Here is a 22,411-nt window from a genome sequence, read left to right on the forward strand (position 1 = left end):
GAGGTGGCGGGCGCCTGTAGTCCCAGCTACTCGGGAGGCTGAGGCAGGAGAATGGCGTAAACCTGAGAGGCGGAGCTTGCGGTGAGCTGAGATCCGGCCACTGCAGTCCAGCCTGGGCGACAGAGCGAGACTCCGTCTCAAAATAAATAAATAAATAAATAAATAAATAAATAAATAAATAAATAAATAAATAATACAACAATAAAAATAATACAAATAAAAAATACCATATGACCCTGTTTATATAGCGTTTACATTGTATTGGGTATTATATAAGTAACCTGTTTAAAGTATACAGGAAGATATGCATACCTCATAGGCAAATACTGTATCATTTTATATAAGGAACAAGCATCCATGAATTTTAGTATCTACGCAGGGTCCTAGAACCAATCCCCCAAGGATACCTAGGGATATCTGTATATGGTAGATCAGAAACTTTGCTTGAGAAGATGTCTTCAAATAGAAGTCTTACCTTTTTTCACATGAATACACCAACCCTGTTCATTTCTCATGGGTTCATCTTTCTGAAAGTCATACTTTATTAAGTCAAAAGTGGAAAGAAGCTGCAAAACAAAAAAAATCAAATAGAAACAAGCATTTAGTTACTTGTGCAATGACATCTACTGTAGTAGACTATGCTAATTGAAATAAATATTGGAATATGGATTTATTAAAACAACTTTTACTGAATACAAATTAAATATTTAAAACTCAAAACTAAAGGTATTAGTAAACAGCAGTCCTTTACTGGCATTTACTTTCATTTCTTTTGTGATACACTTTACTTAGCAAAACACTACTAATTTTAATCAAGATACTGAAACAATCCAGGCATTCAATTAATAGTCTGTTAACTGCCCGTAAAAGGACCATTTTCCGCAGCCATTTATTTAAAGTAGCCCTGGAAGTGAAAAGTTTACATAGAACTAAAATGTAAGCTATATTAATGTAAGAATGGTATTGTTTATTTTTTCTTCACAGTATCTAAAAAAACAAACAAAAAAGCCAAAACACATCAAATGCCTAAAAAGTATGTTTACTTGACAGCCACTTTGTCCTTTTCCTGTAAGCCTTTCCCCTGAGCCTTTCATTTTAATGCTCCTAAACTAACATTCAGTGCTTCTCCACACTCTTTGGTATGAGATGATAAATTTATTAGAGAACACCCATCACATCAGGAACCAAAAATTGGATGTCTCCTCTCATCCCCAATGTTTTCAGTTACTTTGCTCCTGTCATATCCATATTATCATGTCATGCAGGCTCATTTGTCCACTAAATTCCCACCCTGGGAGAGAACTGCAGACTGGTTTAGTCCAATCTCCTCCTATTTTTTTTTTTTTTTTTTGAGACACTTGCCTCACTCTGTCACCCAGGCTGCAGTGCAGTGATGAGATCTCGTCTCACTGCAACCTCTGCCTCCCAGGCTCAAGCAATCCTACCACCTTAGCCCCCCATGCAGCTGGGTTTACAGGTGTAAGCCACTTCACCCAGCCCTCCTCCTTTTTATTCTATAAGAAAACTGAGGTTCTACTCAGCAATTAAGCAAGCTCAGTTAGAAAATGGTAAACTAACACGAATGTAATAAAATGAAGTGAAATAAAATAATAATAAGGAAAGATGAGTGGGGGAAAGCAGGAGAAGAGAAATGAACAAATATAGAACAAAGATGAATGGGGGAAAAGCAGGAGAAAATGAACAAATACAGAACAAATAAGTGGGAAAAGATAAGATGATTGAGATAGATGCAATAGTATTATTTATCATCAAAGATTAAATACAAATACCTCTGGTTCTTAGCATTAGTAAAATAAGCATGTAACTTGAATCACAACTCATTATTTGAATTAAAATATAAATGAGAGCAATGAACATTGATTGGGCACTAACAATATGTGGGGCACTGTTTAATGTAATCATCAAAACATCCTATGAGACAGAAATTAATATTATCCTATTTTAGGATTAGAGCCAATGAAAGAGGCAACAAAGCAAATATATTGTTATTCTAGATATAAAGTTTATTAACATACGAACTTGCATCTTGTTGGTCTTTGTCTGTAATTGGGATAACAGGATATTGGCCACTTGCCTAATGGCTAGGAGAAAGAAAGAGTCCAGAAATTCCAGAACTGCCTTTATCATCTTGGCCAAACAAGAACGGACCGCTGTCCATTACTTATTCTTTTTTCTCCTATTTTAACATGTTTTGTTTTTTGGAAAATTTGCCCAGTGACTTGTGATGTCAGCTTTAGTGTTATTTCTTTTAGATTAATTGGGCAACCATGTGCGTGGGTGAGATTCATTCCACAGCAAATTACTGTTTAGTGTATTTGTTATCAGAAAAAGGAGAATTGATGGTCAGAAACTGAATAATTTTATAATTCAAATAAAATTAAATATATCACAGCATTTTCTAGAAGTACCCTGGAGCAGAGGATTAATGCTCAGCTAGAACTATTTCTATTCTCCTTCCTGCCTTCAGGAGGTCCTTATGATATTACAAAAATGGCTGCATTATAATACAAATTCAAAAAATAGATGCCACACCTTAAAATCCCCCAAATATACATGTTTATGTATGTGTGTATGTGTACAGGTCTGGAGCACAGCTGCAGGGGGTCCCATTCATAGCAAAACTGTGCAATGAACACAACCTATGTGACAGTACGCATTGGCCCTGGGAGGTTTTATCCATACCTACCTATCTTTGCAGATTCAGATTTGTAAATGTATGAGTTGGAAAAGGAACACAAAGCTAATTTGCTTCGTTAATACACGAGGAAACTCTGAACCGAGAGAAAAGTAACTTGTCAAAGTCACAAAGTGAAATAATGGTAGAGTCGGGAATAGAGTGATAGTCCCTGTGTAGTAAAGAATTTAACCTTGCCCCCAAAAGAGGTCCCAGCTTCTGGGAGGTGACCTCTAAGTCCTTGGAATGTCATTCTTTATAGGAGTGCATTTTTTTTTTTTTTTGTCTAAGACCTCTGGGCAACTAGATGGCAACAGTATGATTTAGAATGGGGTCTCTGAGGCACATGAACAATGTGAGGTAGGCCGGGGGCTTTGCATCACCCAGCTTGACCTCCTAAGGGGCAGAGATGGAGGTACGCCATGTGAGCAGTCAACCTGAATTACACAACCAAGCCCCCAGAAAGACTGGACATCAAGGCTCCCGTGAGCTTCCCCAGTTGGCACCAGTTTGTGCGTATTTTTACACAATTCCAGGAAAGTAATGCTGTTCTGACTCCACAACACAACACATCTGGAAGCTTCACCCTTGGTACCCTCCTGGATTCTGCCTTACATATGACATCCCTGGGATGATTATAATCTAGATCTTTTAGATGTGATAAGCTGAGTTTTGTGAGTCCTTTTAGCAAATTATCAAACCTGAGAGTGGTCTTAGGGACTCCTGAAATTGCAACTGATGTCAGAAATGAGTGGTCTTGTGGGGACTGTTCTCTTATTTTGAAGCTGTCTAACTTTTCTTATCCCTAAAAGATGCCTACTTTTAAGGCAATAAAACAACTTACGAAAATGGTTAAAGAAATGAGCCATTTTATTAATCTCATATATTATTTTTAAATTTAGGTTTAGATGGTATTTAAATTTTAAATTCCATTGTATCTATGGATTTGCCAATATGACAGATAGGAGAATTACCATTTCTTCCTTTCCTCCCTCCCAAGTCCCATTTTTGTTAGTGTTATAATTATTTTTACATTGTCAGGTTTTATTCCATGTATAAACAATTCAGAGTGGTTCAATCTTCTATATGTGAATTGACTCAATGTTCACCATCAGGCATTTTAACTGAAGGTCATTCTTTCATTTCTAACTTATGGTTTATCTTCAAGTTGGCCATTATTTTTCATTCAGTGAATTTTACAAAGAAATATTGCATTCCTATAAATATGAGGGTATTATAGATTCTGATTTCTTAAAACTTTGAGAAAACATCTTAGAAACATCCTTACATGAAGTCAACTCTTTCCTTGTTTCCTAACCTTTAGTGTTTTATTTTGAGAATGCCTGCGATGTCTCCCGCCCTCACCTGCGCTACATTTTGCTCATCCTTTGCTTTTCCTACCTCAAAATCTTAAGGTTCTTTTTGTTTCATAATTTCACCAGGATATATTTTTCTTATAACTATTCTGCCCCATATAGCGTACTCTTTTGCTAAAGGTTCAGGTTTCTACCTTAAGGAAATGTTCTTCTACTAGGGTAGAAATAATTATTTTTTTCTTTGATCTGTTCTTTTCGGCAGGAACACCAATTAAGGATGTATCAGATCATTGTCTATGTTTTCAAAATCCTTTTCCTTCATTTTTAAATTATTATTTGCTTGCTCTTTTTACTGTGTTTGTGGGACTCCCTAATTCCGTTCATCTTTCTCCCTAACAACATGTTCATTCCTTTTGACTTTAAGTTCTTTTATGTGATGCTCATTTGTGTAATATTTACATTTTTTCCTCTATTTTTTTCTTTGAGCTGAGCATGCTTACTTTTTACTTCATTTTGTTGATTTATGTTTGTCCTTGATCCTTTTTCTTTTTTGAGCTCTTATTTTTAAAGAGAATATTATTGCAGTTTTTCAAGCCTGTGAGAAATTGTTTCTCTAAACATTTCCTGGTCGTTTTGGAAAACTTACTATTTTGATGTGCATTCATTTTTTTTTTCCAGCTGCCTTTTATTTTTGATTCATTTTCTGTTTTTTTTCCCAAGCTTTATTTCATCTATGTATAAAATGTGCATTCATTTTTTTCAGCTGCCTTTTATTTAGATTCATTTTCTCCCTTTTTTCAAGCTTTATCTTTGTATTTTATGTTTGTCGCTTCCTATTTTCCCCAGGTGAAAATACTGCAGAAAAAGAGAAGGCAGTTCATAATTCTATTTGAGTTTGTCTCTCAAATTAGTTGTCACTAAATTTTTTATATTGTTTGCCTTGGGAGAATATGTGGGACAATGTTTCTTCAGTTTTATGCATTAAAATAGTAAGTGTAGCACATAAAGACAACGGGTTATAGGAACTCTGTTGCTGCCTTATATTTCTGCTTCACTTGTAACATTTTATCTCTGGAGGCTGCTTCCCTCCCAGACAATAAGCATGAGCCTCCATTAGGCTAGCATTTTTGAGAGACACTTATCAAATCTCCTCACTTAATTATGAGGAAATCGTTGAACCAAATTTTTCTAATTACCTGCTATCTAAGAAAACAGTATGTGAATAAAATGATAAAAGGCAGACTAGAAGATATGTAGTATTAGGCACAACTTTGTTTTTTCATTTCCAAACTGAAAAAGAAAACTAAAATGAGTGAAAAAACAGAGGTTTTCCAAATAAATTGAAGACAATCATGACTTTTTACATGATTGGCATTATTACAGTTGACAGAAAATGTAAAGAATTAGAAAATTATACTAAGGTCAGTAATATAAAAGACAAACCATCATACCCTTGTGGGCTGCTTTAGAGTGACTCAGCTTCACAAAGGGGCTCAATGTCAATACCAAATTTGTAAAGGAACCAGTGCAATGAATTGAGAAAATTAACCGCAAGGAATGTAAAACTCAGTAAAATCAGCACTTACTTTCCCCAAAATGCTTTTGTTCAGCATAAAGTGCATTTCTGAGATGTCAACTATACCCTCAAAATCCCAAAAGAATGCATTATAAAAATAGTTTGCATCTTCTTTAGGTTTAGAGCATTACTGTTATTTACACTAGCTTTGAATGGGCAACTAGACTGAAAAAGTGAGCTGCTATGGCATGAAAAACACACGTCTGCCAATTACTTCCAGATACTGAAAAAATCACCACGGATTAGAAAAGCAAATACTTTGTTGCTTCCAGGTGTTCTTTGAGGTATGGCAGTTTATTATACAGAAAACTTTACCTATAAAGCTAAAGCAGTTAGGGATGAAAGTGATAAAAATGCACCAAAGTTCACATTATGGGATTCTTAAAGATCTCTTCAAAAGCAGCTCTAAATATGGCTTGAGTAGGGTGCTCTGGAAATCTCAAAAGCAATGATATAGGATAGTGCTACTTTCAGAGAACAGGTGAGGCCACTAAGGAAACACACCTGAAGGGAGAGATTATCAAACAAAGACTTTCCTCATGCATGTATGCCTGTAGGAAGTACTTTTGTTCTTGCACTGTTATGTCAGGTTTAGGAGCCAGAAAGTGAGTTGGGAAGTTTTTTCTCCTTCTGCATTATCTGGAAGAGTTTGTAGGAGAGGAATCATTTGCTCTTGAATATTCACTATCCTGAGTGGGAAAGCTATCTGAAACTAAGGGAAGATGTTGGAGTATGAATTTATTTCATTTAGTGTCATAAAATAATCTTGAGTCAACTCTAGTAAGTTGTACATTTCTAGAAATTTATCCAATTCATCTAATAATTTCAAGTTTATTGACATGAACTTATTCAACATATCCTCTTTTACTTAATGTCTTAGTCTTAATGTCTGAAGTATCAGCAGCAATGTTCCCTTTTCCATTCCTGATATTATTTCTGCTTTCTATCAATCAGATTTGATTTCTTTACTTTTTAAAAATTATATTTCTATTTATTTTTATATTCCTCACCAAATATTTTTTCTATATCATTAACTTCTGCTCTTTATTATGTCCTTCCTTTTATTTCCTTTGAGTTTATTTTAGTTGTCCTTTTAAAAGTTAACTTACAGAGATGCTTACTGAGCTCCATCCAATTTTCAGCTATTCTTGGCTAAGTGCACAAGTTTTTCCATGTAATATTTTCATTATGATGTAGCTTACAGTATCTTCTAATTTCTATTATGATTTTTTCTTTGATGAATGGAAATTTAGAGATGTTTTATTTCCAAATATATAGGAGGTTATCTAGTTGTCTTTTACAAAAATTATTTCTACCAACAAGTAAACTGTTTTCAGAGAACATAATTAAAATATATTCAATCCTTTGAAATTTATTGGAATTACCTAACTGGCCCAGGAACGTCTGTAAATGTTTCAAAAGTGCTTGAATAAAATAGACACATTGCAGTTGTTAGATGCAGGGTTTTCATATGTCAATTAGCAGTTTATTATTATAGAAGATTATTGAAGATTTATTTTCTCTTGCAGCTATATCAGTTTTGCTTTATAAAGGCTGAGACTGTTATGTTTCTTTTTACCTTTATTCTTGAAAAATTATTGTTGAATATAAGTTCCAGTTTGACAGTTATTTTTTCCAAGCCAATGGAAGGTAAATGTCCACTGTCTTTTGTGTTTTGTGGTTGCTATTGAGAAATCAGCTGTCAATCTTCTCCTCCTAAAAAGTTGATTTATTTGGCTACTTTTAAGATTTTAGTGGTATCTTAATGTAGTTTAAAAATTATTAAAAGCCTGTATAGAATTGAGTGGTATAAACGTTGAAAGATAAGTAGAAATAGTGGAATAAAAACACTCAAGAAAAATGGAAAGAATCAAATTAACATATATCAGGGCATATGCTTGCTATTTGTAAATTACATCATTAAATTTGGAAACTGAACAAGAAAAGGCATCATGATGGTGATATGAGAGAGAAAACATGGAAGATAACTGAGGTTCAAAAACCTGTACCACCGTCTCTCACACTGAGGCCACTACTCTACTTCTAGAAATACTCAAAAAAAAAAAAAAAAAGGTGATAATATTTACCACAATTTACAAGCACAATATCCTAGGGCTGGCAGATCTCAATGTTCTCTCAATTTTCCTTTTTTTTTTTGCTCAGGCTGGAGTGCAGTGGCGCGATCTCCGCTCGCTGCAAGCACCGCCTCCGGGTTCACGCCATGCTTCCGCCTCAGCCTCCCGAGTAGCTGGCACTACAGGTGTCCGCCACCATGCCTGGCTAATTTTGTTTTTGTATTTTTAGTAGAGTCGGGGTTTCACCGTGTTAGCCAGGATGGTCTTTATCTCCTGACCTCATGATCTGCCCACCTCGGCCTCCCAAAGTGCTGGAATTAGGAGTGAGCCACCGCGCCAATGTATTTCTTTAATAAGGAAAATGCTGTACTTACTTTGTGAAAGAAATTTGCTCTCCCAATTGCTCCAATTTTCCCAGTGTAGTTAATGAAAGATATGCTTGATTCAGTAGCTGCATAAAGTTCACACACCTTTATATTTCCAAATCTGTCTAAAAATTCTCTCCATACATCACTCCGCATACCGTTTCCAATTGCCAAACGCACCTTATGATCCCTTTCTCCTTCTCTCTGTTAGAGGAAAATGTAATTAATTCCAGTTTCCAATGGTTTCTGCCATTATTATTATTTAAATGAAAAATGTCACAGAAGTAAACTGCATTGTGCAATAATAGAAGGGAAGTTAAAATATGTGTATAAATCTATCGCAGAACTGTGTCCAAATTCTAATGAAAGTAACACTGGCCAAGAATAACACAGTTTGTGTTTTTCCATATCTGGGAACAGCTCATTCTAAATTGCAGATCACTAAAGGCTTTTTTGAATAAATGTCACGAAAGGAAGAAAGCATTTTTCAGGAAGAAAAACAGCATTACTTTGATAATATTATGAAACGTACTTACGTTTGGATGTCCAGGCTTAGCAGTAATTAGCTATATAATTCTGAACAAGATATTAACTCCTAACTCTGATTCTCAGTTTATTCATCTATTTTAAGAAAGATAATAATACCTGTCTTCCTTATACACTGTAGTGTATAGTTAATACACAGTGCATAACATAGAGTAAACAATAATTTGAGGCCATAGAATCAAAGTAATATTTGACTTGTAAATATTATGGCAACTGTATGTGACTATTATTTTAGAATATTCTCACATTTTTACTTTTTGTTCATATTTTAGAATTAAAGGAAGATATAGGATTCTATTTTGTTCTACATTCAACAAGTAATGTTTTAACTAACATGAACTTGTACACTCACCTAAAATTAGAGTAAGAATATATTATCAGTGTAGTCACAATAAATCCATTATTTGCTCTGATTACCTCCATCATCACCAAAAAATTCAAAATAACAAGATGTAATAATAAATCAGCAACAACAATAAAATAGAGAAATTGGCTTCTTTGGTACCTATAATTTAAATTGATCAATGGATCACAATTATTCATTTCAGTTTCTTCTCTAAACACCATTTAAATGGTTTTAAAGGGAATATTTTAATCTATGAATTTTCAAGAATAAACAGAAGTGAGTTGAGAGGTAATTTTGGAAACTGAAAAGTGAAGAGATAAAAGGACATGTGATTGAGCAGAATGGATAAGGCTGAAAAGGCTGAAATCTTTTTTTTTTTTTTTTTTTGAGACGGAGTCTCACTCTGTCGCCCAGGCTGGAGTGCTGTGGCCGGATCTCAGCTCACTGCAAGCTCCGCCTCCCGGGTTTACGCCATTCTCCTGCCTCAGCCTCCCGAGTAGCCGGGACTACAGGCTCCTGCCACCTCGCCCAGCTAGTTTTTTTGTATTTTTGAGTAGAGACGGGGTTTCACCGTGTTAGCCAGGATGGTCTCGATCTCCTGACCTCGTGATCCGCCCGTCTCGGCCTCCCAAAGTGCTGGGATTACAGGCTTGAGCCACCGCGCCCAGCGATAAGGCTGAAATCTAAGCCTCCAGGTTAGCACCCAACAAAGGCTCCTGAAAGTGTCAAGCAAGCATCAAAAAGAATGAGGAAAGCAGAAAGCCTAGTAGAACATTTGTTTAAGAAGCAGTTGTATAACTAAATATCTAAATACAGACAAAGCACCTGGGAGTCTGCCCTTGCTACACATTGGCCAAAGACTGGAAAGTTCTCTCTGGAGATGTCTAACAGACACCAGTTTGGGCTGAGGAACTTACTGTGAAAATTAATTTTACAAAATAGAGTCCTTCACATCATACCCAACTAAAATGGATTCGGAGGCCATGGAGAAAGGCACCGAGGTCATGCATGCCTGTTCCAGAAACTGTTTCTGTAATTCAAAAGCAAAAGCACAAAGACCTACTGTAACTCTAAGTCTTACCTGGTAATTGTTGACACTCATCAATCAGAACTCGCCAGCTCCCATAAGACACTGCCAGTACCAGTGAAACTTCCTTCAAAACAGCTTATATAACTTTGCTTGTTTTCCCAATAAAACCCCAGCCATTCCTTTTGTTCTTCAGAAACACCTAGAGGCTACGCTGTTCTGTGTCCCAATTTGCAATTTTTTTGTTTCCAGATAATCTCTTTGCTTAGAGATGCATCTCTATGAAATTTTTATTTCAAGTTAACATTACAGAAAGCAGAAGGGTTAAATGAAAGTCTACATACTAAAAGATGAGATCACTAAACTCTTCTCCTGCTCTGGTATCAGAATTCCGACACCCCAAATCATATACCAGAGCAGGAAACTGTTCAGTTACTATCAAGGAAACTGCTCAGTCCAAGAGAAAAGATACTGACTTCTGGAAGTATCTCAATAAAATGGCTGGATCTTCACTTAATCACCCTAGAATCTGAGCCTTTTGTTGACAAATCCCAGCTATGTGCCATCAGGTATTTAGTGCCTCACACAAAGTACGTGTCAAAAATACCTACAAGTGGAGCCCTATAGAATAATAAAATGAATGGAGAAGAGGCAATTCTGAAGAGATTTTAACTGAAAATTTTCCAAAAGTGATAGAAAGACGTGAAGCCATGAACAAAAAAACAAAACAAAACAAAAAAACAAAAAAACTAAAACCTCAGACAGATTAAATACCAGGGAAATACAGTTAGACATTTTCTGGCAAAATTGCTAAGAAGAAAAAGTATATAAAAATTAGAGAAACAAAGAGGGAGAATTTTAAAAGCAGGCAGAAAGAAATAGAAACATCGTTTCCAAAGGGGCAACATGAATATTTATGGTTGACATTTCAACAATGACCATAAGCCTGGAAGACAATATGATAATATTTTAAAGCTAGTACAAGAAAATAATTGTCAACCTAGCATTCTATATTCAGCTAAAGAATTATTCAAAACTAAAGGAAAAACATGTTTTCAGACAAATAAAAATGGAATATTTTGTTTTTAGTACAATGGTACAGATGGAACACTAAAGGGAGTTCTTAGTACCAAAGAAAACAATATTATATAGGAGCAAAGAAACAAAAAGCAGGAAGGAATGAAGAGGACCGGAAAAGAAAAGTGTTACAAAGTTCTTGCATTGTAAAGAAGTGGAAAATATGCTATTTGTAGATAGAATGTAGTAAGTTAAGAATTAATCTTGTATCCTTCTAGGTAATTACTCAAAGACAAATACTTCAATAAATAAAACAAGAAACATTCCTGGAGCTAAAGAGGGATAGTTAATAATAATAAAAGGGTCAATTTACTGTATGGATAGCAACCTTAAATTTCTATTTACCTAAGAATGTAGTCAAATATATAAAGCAAAAATTGACAGAGCTAAAATAGACTGAGTTTTTCTTTTTTTTTTTTTTTTTTTTGAGACGGAGTCTTGCTCTGTCGCCCAGGCTGGAGTGCAGTGGCCGGATCTCAGCTCACTGCAAGCTCCGCCTCCCGGGTTTACGCCATTCTCCTGCCTCAGCCTCCCGAGTAGCTGGGACTACAGGCGCCCGCCACCTTGCCCGGCTAGTTTTTTGTATTTTTAGTAGAGACGGGGTTTCACTGTGTAGACCAGGATGGTCTCGATCTCCTGACCTCGTGATCCACCCGTCTCGGCCTCCCAAAGTGCTGGGATTACAGGCTTGAGCCACCGCGCCCGGCCAGACTGAGGTATTTTTAACTTATGTCTCTACTGATAGAATAAGCAGGAAAAAAACATAAGAATATGGAAGTTTAAAGAAAACTAGCCAACTTGACCTAATGTATGTATACAGAACAGTATAACAAGTCACTGAAGAATACACATTTTTTTCAAGTGCCCATGAAACATTTATCAAACTAGATCAATCATTTGTTGAGTTTTACAGCAAGTGTCAGCCAAATTCAAAGCATTAAGCTTCATTCAAACTATGTTCTCTGACCACAATAAAATCAAACCATAGATCAATTACAAAAAGAAAACTAGAAAATCTCCAAAATGTTTGCTTAATAATGATAATACAAGTTTAAACAATCCATGGGTAAAAGAAAAAAATTACAATGGCAATTTAAAAAAATATTTTGAACTGTATAAGAAAAATAAGACAGAATAAAAATTATGCTATGCAGCAAAAGCAATACATTAAAAATACATATTTTTATATTATAAAAAGTATATATATATAGTTTGATATATATACTTATATAATATACTTATATATATAAGTATATATATACTTATATAATGTATGTATGTGCATATATTTGTATCGAACTATAATATATGTATGTATATGTATATTTATGTAACCATATGTAGATATATCTATATACATATCTTTTCAAGGATATTTGTGTGGCAAACAGGCTTGGAAGCTAGAGATGGTTTTTGGGTCACAGAGAAAATTTATTTACCTTCCATGATGGTAAAGTCTCCCTCCTCTTCTGGTAGCAAATTTGTTTATATACAAGAAGATTTACTTGCATATCTTTATTAACTCTTTTTCAGATATAAAGCAAGGACAGGTTTATCAGCAGCCCCTTAAATGACTGGGAAGCTCCTAAGGGCAGTGTTCTCAGCTGAGGCACAGACCTATGTCACAGATGTAGCATCCACCTAGGCCCACCTCTGCATTCCCCATAGGATGTGTGGGGAGAGGGAACTGTTGTGAACTTGAGCTGTGAACAGAAGGTTATGATGCTTTCTGTGCTGTATAAATCCATTGGAGTTCATTCTTTCCTTACTAACCAGTTTTATGGAAATATGGTGAGCCAATCAAGCAGCGATGGTGTTGCTTACGGACTGCTTGAATGATTGACAAAGTGTTGAGCAGGTACTTCTCAAAGAATATCTCCAAGCATCCAGTAAGTATATGAGAATATGCTCAACATCATTCGTCATCAGAGAACTACAAATCAAGACACCATGAAGTAGCAACAAACATTTACAAACATTGTGATTTCTTCTTTAGCACTATAAATTTTCCAACAGGTTTTGGCAAGGGCATGGAACAACTGGGACTCTCGTAGACCATGGGCAGGAGTGCCTGTTACTGCTGCCACTTTGATTAGCAATATCTACTAATGCTGAAATGTGCATATAATACAACCTATCCCTTCCACTCCTAATTACCAACAGAAATATGTACATACATCTGCCAAAAGACACATATAAGAATGTTCCTAGCATCATTAATCATATTAAGTCTCAATTGAAAGCAACCCAAATCCATCAATAGTAAAATAGATATTTTTTAAGTGTTGTGTTATAGTAACATAATGGAATAGTTTTCTATTCGTTTTCTATTGCTGCCCTACAAATTTCCACAAACTTGGGCCCTTCAAACAATGCCGAGTTACTCTCTCACAATGTCTGTAGGTCAGAAGTCCACATCAACTTCAATGGATTGTGTGATTCAGGACTCACAAAACTGAAATGAAAGTGTTGACTGGCTAGGGTCTGATCGGGAGACTCTTGGAAGTATCTGCTTCCAAGCTCAGGCAGGTTCTTGACAGAATCAAGTTCCTGGAGGGCATAGGACTAAGACTCTCTTTTCTCTGCTGGCTATCAGCTGGGGGCTGCCCTTAGATCATAGAGGCCTCTCTCCAGTTCTTCCACATAGGCTTCTATATATAAGAACAACAAATGACACTTTGAGTACCTGTTATCTTCCAAATCTCCAGCTTCCCCTATGCTGAGTCTCCCTTGCTTGCAGTCAGAGGAAATCATCTGCTTTAAATTAGTCTCATATGATTATATTGTATCCACCCGGATAATCTTCCTGTTTTAAGTTCTGTAACTGTAATCACATCTGCAAAATCCCTTTTGCCAATGTTTCTACACACATTCCAGGAATTAGGGTATGAACATATTTGAAGGGGCCATTTTTGTTTTTTGTTTTTGTTTTTTTTTTTGCCTGCCATAACTCTAAAGCGATGAGAAAAAATGAACTACTGCTATACCTCAAAACAAAGATTAATCTCATTGACATAGTGCTGAATCAAAGAAGCAAGGTCAAAAGAACGCACATATATAATTTCATTTAGATTCTGTTTTTGAGAAACAAGCCAAACTAATTTATACTGGGAGAAATCAGAATGTTGTTCACATTTGGGAGGACAGTGACTCACTGATTCAGCATATTAGGAGGGATGCCTTTAAAAAATACAATTTATTAAAACACACACAATACGTTATTAAATCTTACTAAGAAATGTTAGCTCCAGGCACAGTGGCTCATGTCCGTAATCCCGATATATTGGGTGGCTGAGGCAGGTGGATTGCCTGAGCTCAGGAGTTAGAGACCAGCCTGGGCAACAAGGTGAAACCCCATTTGTACTAAAAAATACAAAAAATTAGGCTGGCATGGTGGCATGCACCTGTAGTCCCAGCTACTCAGGAGGCTGGGGCAGGAGAATGCTTGAACCCAGGAGGCAGATGTTGCAGTGAGCCGAGATCATGCCACTGCGCTCCAGGCTGGGCGACAGAGTGACACACATATACACAAAGAAATGTTAGCTATGATGGGGAGTTTGAGATGGATTTGTGATAGACATTATAAAGCTAAATTTAAAATATAAAAATAAGACAACTATTATTTATAAGGAATAAAAGGAAAAAAATTTGTAATGAAATAAATACAGTATGTCTCAGCTATGAATAAAATTTATATATTGTCACTTCTTTACAATAATTTAAAAACTGGTTATAAAAATACTTTTAAACTATCATAATTTTATTGGTGTCACAGAGAAAGAACAAATATATGTGTGTGGATAGTGAGTATGTGAGGAAGAAGCCAGGTAGATGACAGTTAAAACTGAAAAATCAAGAAATAGTAGAATACATATTTTACTGAGAAATATGGAGATAAATAATAACTAAAAATGTCCTAGAAGAATTAAAGATGCTTACTTCTAGAGACAAGTACTGATAATGCAGAGATATTTCTTACTCTAAGAGTACTATTTCATTTTTATAACTGTGTAAAAGTACTGTTTTGATTTTTAAAAATTCAACTGAGGCTGGGCAGGGTGGCTCATGCCTCAGCACTTTGGGAGGCTGAGGCGGGTGGATCACCCGAGGTCAGGAGTTCGAGACCAGCTTGGCCAATATGGAGAAACCCTGCCTCCACCAAGAATACAAAAATTAGTTGTGCATGGCGGTGGGTACCCGTAGTCCCAGCTACTCAGGAGGCTGAGTCAGGAGAATTGCTTGAACCCGGGAGGAGGGGGTTGCAGTGACCCAAGATTGCACCACTGCACTCCAGCCTGGGTGACAGAGTGACTCCATCTCAAAAAAAAAAAAAAAAGAAAAGAAAAGAAAAGAAAAAGAAAAGAAAATAATAAGATAGCCAAAACTGTGGAATTATGTGAAACACCACCCTCACCTGTTGATTTCCTTGGACCTACATAAATGAGGTTTAAGGTAATTATTCAGCAAATGGAGAAAAGACTCCATCTGCAGCTCCTTTCAAGACAGAGGGTTCTTTTCTCCCAGTAAATACAACACACAGCAGTCCTGTTCTGGTTCCCGCCTCCTATGGGCATGGCAGATTTTGCCTGCCTGGCATGGAACTAGCTCTTGGATTTTCCACTGCCATTTTCCCACATCAAACAGCAGCATTGCTAATCTTAGGATTTATTTTGCTTGAACAGAGAACAACCTTTTATATCGTATAATGCTTGGAAGCTTTTCAGGTATGAGATGAGTTTTAGCAAGTATAATTATTTATAAAATGCCTTGGCATTCTCTGAAATCCAATATGAAGGTGGTTTATAAACCAAATTCCACAGGCTTTAACTTGTGTGGGCTATAGCTATTAAGCTTGCTAAATAAAAACAATCATCCTAAGAAATTTAGTTGATACAGAGAATCAAATTTTCAAATCTAGGATCAAGACTTTTGTCCCAAAATATCAAATTCATTTCTCTGATGTCCAAGATCTCTTTTAAAAATTTTTTCTTTCCTTTAAAAAAAACCCAGAAGATCATGCTTTGAAAGGTATGAGGAAAGATCAATTGATCTATTGTTTAGTGTTATGTGGGAAAAGAAAATGTGTATTTCTTTTGATGTTGAAATATACATACATCATAGAACATTTAGAGAATACAGAAAAATAAAAAATGAAATAATATGTAATCTGACTATATGAATATTATGTTACATTTCTATATATACATTAAAAGTTATAATCACCATAATATGGCCATATATTCTAATTTATTAATAAATTCTGGACATTATTCTAAATTATTATCATTCAAATATATGATGTTCCACGCTCATATGATTATCATATAATTATACCACAATTTACTTCTTCATCACCTGTTTTTGAATTGCTACATTGTTCTTAAATGTTCATCATTATAGACAGTAGAGTGAATATCTTATCTATAAATTTTTGCATCTCATTAGGACAGATCCCTGGAAGAAGCCAATAGTTGTAAATATTTTTATGGCTTTGTTACCAAATTGTTGACTAACAAGGACATTCCTATTTATATCTTATTGAGGAGACGGAGATGGATACCTCTTCAATGAAGAATTCTTAGAAATATGACATTTCATTTAATTTAAAATAACAATTTGATAAGATAATATATTGTATTTAATTTCTGTTTCTTTGTTTTTAACCAAGTTGAATGCTTGTCATTTAATAGTATATTAAGAAGACTGACACTTCTAAAAATAATTACAAGCATTTGTTTCTTTTAATTTGATTTTTATTTTTAACATTATATTCTTTTTTTTTGTTTTGTTTTGTTTTGTTTTGTTTTTTAAGACTGAGTCTCGCTCTGTTACACAGGCTGGAGTGCAGTAGCATGATCTCGGCTCACTGCAACCTCTGCCTCCCGGGTTTAAGCAATTCTCTGCTCCAGCCTCCCGTCTAGCTGGGATTACAGGCACATGCCACCATGCCTGGCTAATTTTTGTACTTTTGTATTTTTAGTAGAGACGGGGTTTCACCATCTTGGCCAGGCTGGTCCTGAACTCCTGACCTTGTGATCCACCTGCCTCAGTCTCCCAAAGTGCTGGGACTATAGGCGGACTGTGCCCAGCCATATTCAATGTTTTTATTAATTAAATGGATCATTCTCTGTTCTTATTAATATTGCTACTAAATATGTGATTTAAATTTTTCTTTCCTATTATATAAGCAAAAAATTCTATATATTATTTTCTTCTTATCTTCTTTACATTTACCTATTACATTCATCTAGAATTAACTTTATGACAAGGATGTAACATTTTTTACTCTATATAATGATGGTCAATTCAGATTTCATGAAAGTTTAATTTTAAATCTATTCAACTGCACTTTAGATAAGATTTACAAATAAAAGGACTTCAATTAATAAAAGTCTAAAATGTTACAAACATCTTTACGCTGACTCAGTAAGCACACATACGCAAAATACTTTAAAACAATGTTCTAAAATCTTGTTTTAAATGGTAGTTAAGAATCTAAACATAACACTTACAAAATAGTAAAACATAAATGACATAGTTTACATAAAATATGTGATATAAATTAGTGTTGCTATTTTACATATTATCGAGATATTTCTTGAAAGTTACCAGTAACATGTTTTAGGTTTTTGTTTTCTTGATTCAAATTATGAGCATAGAATTATATGTAAATGAAAATAATATGATTCCTTTATTTATAATAATAATGAAAATTATATGAAACCCTGTAGAAAGCCCAAAAGTTATCTATATTTTTGGCACACACACACACGCACACACACACACACACACTCATGCACATATACATAAATGAAAGATAGGAGAGAAAAAAGCTTTAAAAAACGAGTGTGCACAGGAATGCAAATTTTACCTATATGGAGTACATAATAAGATATTACCATAAAGTCTAAATTGGGTCTTGGCAAACTACGCCTGCAGGGGCCAAATCTGAGCCACGTCCTGTTTTTACAAATAATGTTGTATTAAAACACAACCAGACCTATGTATGGTTCATCTATGGCTGCTTTTGAGATACATAGGTGGAATTAAATAGTTGTGAGAAAGACAGTATAACCCACGAAGTCTAAAATATTTACTCACTCGGTTGGTGCTTTACAGAAAAAAGCTTGCTGAACCCTTTCCTAAATGATAAAAAGTCCAAATAGCAAAAACTTCTTAGTATTAAAACAAGTTAAGCACCATCTGGTTAACTAGCCAATACATTGGTGCTACAAATATTGGTTCAGAACGTTTCCTTGTCCAGATTCCCATGTGTTTTCCATTTATGTTTCCTTCTCAGGAAAGGGCTTTATCCCATTAGAAATAACTGGGAGTTAATATTTGTAGTGGGGAAAATAGCCTAGTCAAAGCATTCAAAAGCATGACTTCCTATACACATTGGGCATATTGGTAGGTGGACAAAATATTGGTCAGGTGAGCCTTTAAAAAAAAAAAAACCAACTGTTTATGTTGTGAAACTCTATTGGTGAACCCGGGAAGAAGACTAGAAGCCAGGGGAGGGCATCAAGGAGAGACTGATGATGGAACAATAACCTGCCCCCACCTGGCATGATGGGTGGAAAGTTAGTGGGGTCAGGGATAGCACCTGAAGTAGTTCAGGCAAAAGATGATGAGGGTGATGATGATGATGAGAACCTAGGTTGTAGTCAAGGAAATAGAACAGCAGGCTCAGCAGAATGACAACCATTGAAAAAGAAAAATCATCAAGATCAGCAAAGAGAGTCTTAAAAAGTGACCCTGGACTACCTAAACATAGAGATGAGGGCCTGATGGTTGTTAATTATATCTGGTTTTATATTGGTCAGTTTTGAGATACTGTGAAATTAGTGGTACATCACCTAAAATACAACCAAATCTTGATAATATCCATCTGTAATTTTTCAAACTCCTCTTCTCAGTCCATAAATCCCCTTACGGCTTCTTTAGAATAAATCTCTATTCCTTTCTATTCTTCTTGAGATATGAGATTGCTACCTAAATATCACTGAATATCTAAGCTATATTGGGATAGGAATGAGAGGGCATGCATAAATATAATGAGTACAATTAAATAAATGAATACACAAACACACACACACACAAGTGAAAGATGTGAAGTGACAGAGAGAGAGCGTGAAAGCCTGATGAAAAGCAGGAAAGATAGAGAGTGAAAGAGAGAGAGAGACTTAGAAAGAAAGCAAGAGAGACTCACAGAGCAAAAGAAAAAGGTGAGAGGCAGAGCCAGACAGAGTCAGAGCTAGGGAGCAAGGGGAGAAAGGGCAGGCAAGAGCGAGAATATGAATGAACAAAACAGAAAAAAAGACAGAGAGTCAAATTGACATTATAGAAACCTAAACACAGTGTGACACACACAGAGACAGAGGGACTCACACTGTGAGAGGAACATAAGAGAGACACTCACACACATTCATGTAGCGATCCAAATATGAACCTGAATGAGACAATCCCTCAAGTTAAGTCCTGAGTGGCTAACTGGGCCTAAACATAAAATAGAACCAATGAGCTGTTTTTTTTTGACTAGAGGTCACACACGTTCTCTGAGTTCTCAGAAAGCTCACATACATCTGCTTAACTTTGAGTCTGAGGTGTTTTTTTTTTTTGAGACAGGATCTCACTGTGTCACCCAGGCTGGAGTACAGTGGGGCAATCTCGGCTCACTGCAGCCTCAACCTCTCATGCTCAAGCAATCCTCCCAACTCACCTTCCCAAGTAACTGAGACTACAGGCATGCACCACCACTAGCTAATTTTTTACTTTTGTAGAGATGAGGTCCCACTATGTTGCATGGGCTGGTCTTGAACCCCTGGGCTCAAGCAATCCTCCTGCCTCAGCCTCCCAAGTAACTGGGACTACAGGCATGTGCCACCATGCCTACCTAATTTTTTACCTTTGTAGAGACAGGGTCTCACTATATTGCCCAGGCTGGTCTTGAACTCCTGGGCTCAAGTGATCCTCCCACCTTAAACTCCCAAAGTGTTGGGATTATAGGCATGAGCTACTGCACTGGTCTACTGTTAAGGCTTTCATAGCTGACTCTTATTGCTCATTTTTCCTGAACCAACCAATAAGCTGTGGCTTGAATTGATCAATCAGAACTCAGCTACATCAACCAATCAAAACTCAGCAAGTTTGAGTATTTCATTTGCATAAATGGACATGATTGGAAACCTGAGCAGAACTGTTGCTATAAAAACTCAACCTTCCCTTTGTTCTCTGGAATGTACCTAAGTTTCACAACAAAGGTTGTATCTTCCAGTCTGCAAACTGTTCACTGGAATAAAGTCACTTTCTTTCAAATTCCTTTTCACAGAACTTTTATTTTAAAACTTAGACAAATTCACAGAGACAGAGAGAAACTCTCACTCTAAGAGACACAAATGCAGAGACAGAGATGTATGCACACAGATTCTCTCTTGCTCTCTCTCTCGTGCACACACACACACACACACATACACACAGAGATCAAAAAAAGAAAGACACAAACTAGACATACAGAGGCATATACAAAGAAAGACATAGTGAGAGGCAAACACACCAAAGCACACAAGTAAGAAGACTTGGGTACACATAGAAATAAAGGCGCTGAGACCCACAGATACTCAAAAACCAAAGTAGAGAAAGAGCAAGAAAGAGGACAAATTCAGAGAATGCAGGACAGGAGCAAAACCTATGTGGGCTGCTAGGTCAGGGGAAACAATAAAGGAGTCATATTGACTTGAACCAAAACTCTGGTTTCTTCAAAAGGTTCTTTGAGAGATGTTTTCCCAGCAGTGTCTGCTGAGCTGCTGCACAGTGAGTTGAACTGTAGGTACCTCCTACAAGGTCAAGTATTTATTTATTCATTTCCCGAAATACTCAGGCCTCTAACAATGCCCTCCTAAAAACAAAGCCTCTTTCTTCTAAAACATGTGGTTATTCCTACTCAGAGAATCTCTAACATACTCAGGCTGAATAACCTCTTTATATGCCGAAGAAAAGTGAACCTCTCAAGCTCTGTTTAAATACAGGTAATTTTATATCAACTTTAATTTTTTCATGAAACAAAAGAATGTTTGTTGATAGGTGAAGAGACAGGAAAGCAACAAATTCATAGTGAAAACGAAGAAGCAAATCATTTCTGCCTTCAGCCTTAAATAACTAACCATTTAATGCATAAAAGCATGGTCTAACTCCTAAAAGATCATCTAAAATATAAACATACGTTAGGGATTATAAGACTTATTTTTCCTAAAACCTACTCACAATTATACATATACATGTGTCACACCAACACACCTTATGTAATAATAAGAAAGACAATACATTCCAACAGTTTGCATTCTTCACAGACACTCCAATATTATACACTGAAACAATATGGACACCAAGTCAAATGGCTATTGCAGAGTCGGTAAGAAGTAACACTAAATGTGAACAGGATGTCAGAGAACTGGGGCAGAAAACAGACATAAAAGAGATCAGACTTTCTTTTACTGAAGCAGGAAAGGAGTGGTGAGGGGAGAGAGTATGGACTTCTTTTAAGAAAGGATTTGGTAGCATTTAAAATGAGTGGCCTACAAGGTCAAGACAGCACAGGTTCCAGCTGCCCCTGAAAATCTTTTCAATGTTGCCATTAACTCAAGCCTGAGTTTGGGTAGGCCATGGTTTCAGAGATGACAGCCATCAGTTTAACAAAGATTTTAAGTCACAAAAGATAGTTTGAAAAGACTTCTGTGATTTCAACAGTTACAGCACAAAGCGGGCTTATTTCAAACTCCTAATTTTCCAGACATAATAGTACAGGGATAGGAACTGCCACTTACAGACTACTTACTCTGAATAGCTGCTTTCTATCCTGCAGCACATGGGAGAACAGTGGAGGGAAAGCAAATGCCTCAGACCCAGAACATTCAAAGGCACCTTGTAGAGAAAGACCAGCTCCAACAGTCTGCACGACTTGGCTCTAACTTGAATAAGTGTGTTAACTCACCTAAGAAAAGGATGTGTAGATGTGAAGGGGGGCTCATTTTTCCTAGAAATTCAGAAAAACTGTCACCTGAGCTACAACTACCAGTGCTCATTAATGAAAAGCTCTGAAAAGTGCAGGGGCCCATTAGGAAGGTAATTTCTGCAGTGACCTGAATGTATCAGAGTCCCAACTCCCTGCCTGCAATGATGGAAACTTTGATTTACCCAAATTCCCTTGTTGGACTTTGTCTCCTCCAGAAACACCAAAGTTCTGTAGAATTTAGCTTTCCTTGCAGGTCTGAGACTAGGGAAAGATTATGTTGGTCATGAGCACACAAGTATCCCAGCAACTGGACTTGTTCTATTTGCTACTCTCTTTTGTTTAAATATTAACAAATGTTGAGGATCTACTATATGTCA

At 36.1% G+C, this 22,411-nt stretch overlaps 1 protein-coding gene across 1 annotated transcript in view; it reads right to left on the reverse strand.

Moving 5' to 3' along the window:
* SLC27A6 (solute carrier family 27 member 6) overlaps positions 1-22,411 on the reverse strand; it is a 65,704-nt gene that overhangs the window by 9,981 nt on the left and 33,312 nt on the right. The window contains exons 6-7 of the mRNA XM_026454499.1: positions 8,037-8,231; positions 476-566 (exon numbers count right to left, since the gene is read on the reverse strand). Of these exons, the coding sequence (XP_026310284.1) occupies positions 476-566; positions 8,037-8,231 (286 nt within the window). The remainder of the gene's footprint in view (positions 1-475; positions 567-8,036; positions 8,232-22,411) is intronic.

The sequence above is a fragment of the Piliocolobus tephrosceles genome, chromosome 4, assembly GCF_002776525.5.
Source record: "Piliocolobus tephrosceles isolate RC106 chromosome 4, ASM277652v3, whole genome shotgun sequence".
NCBI lineage: Eukaryota > Metazoa > Chordata > Mammalia > Primates > Cercopithecidae > Piliocolobus > Piliocolobus tephrosceles.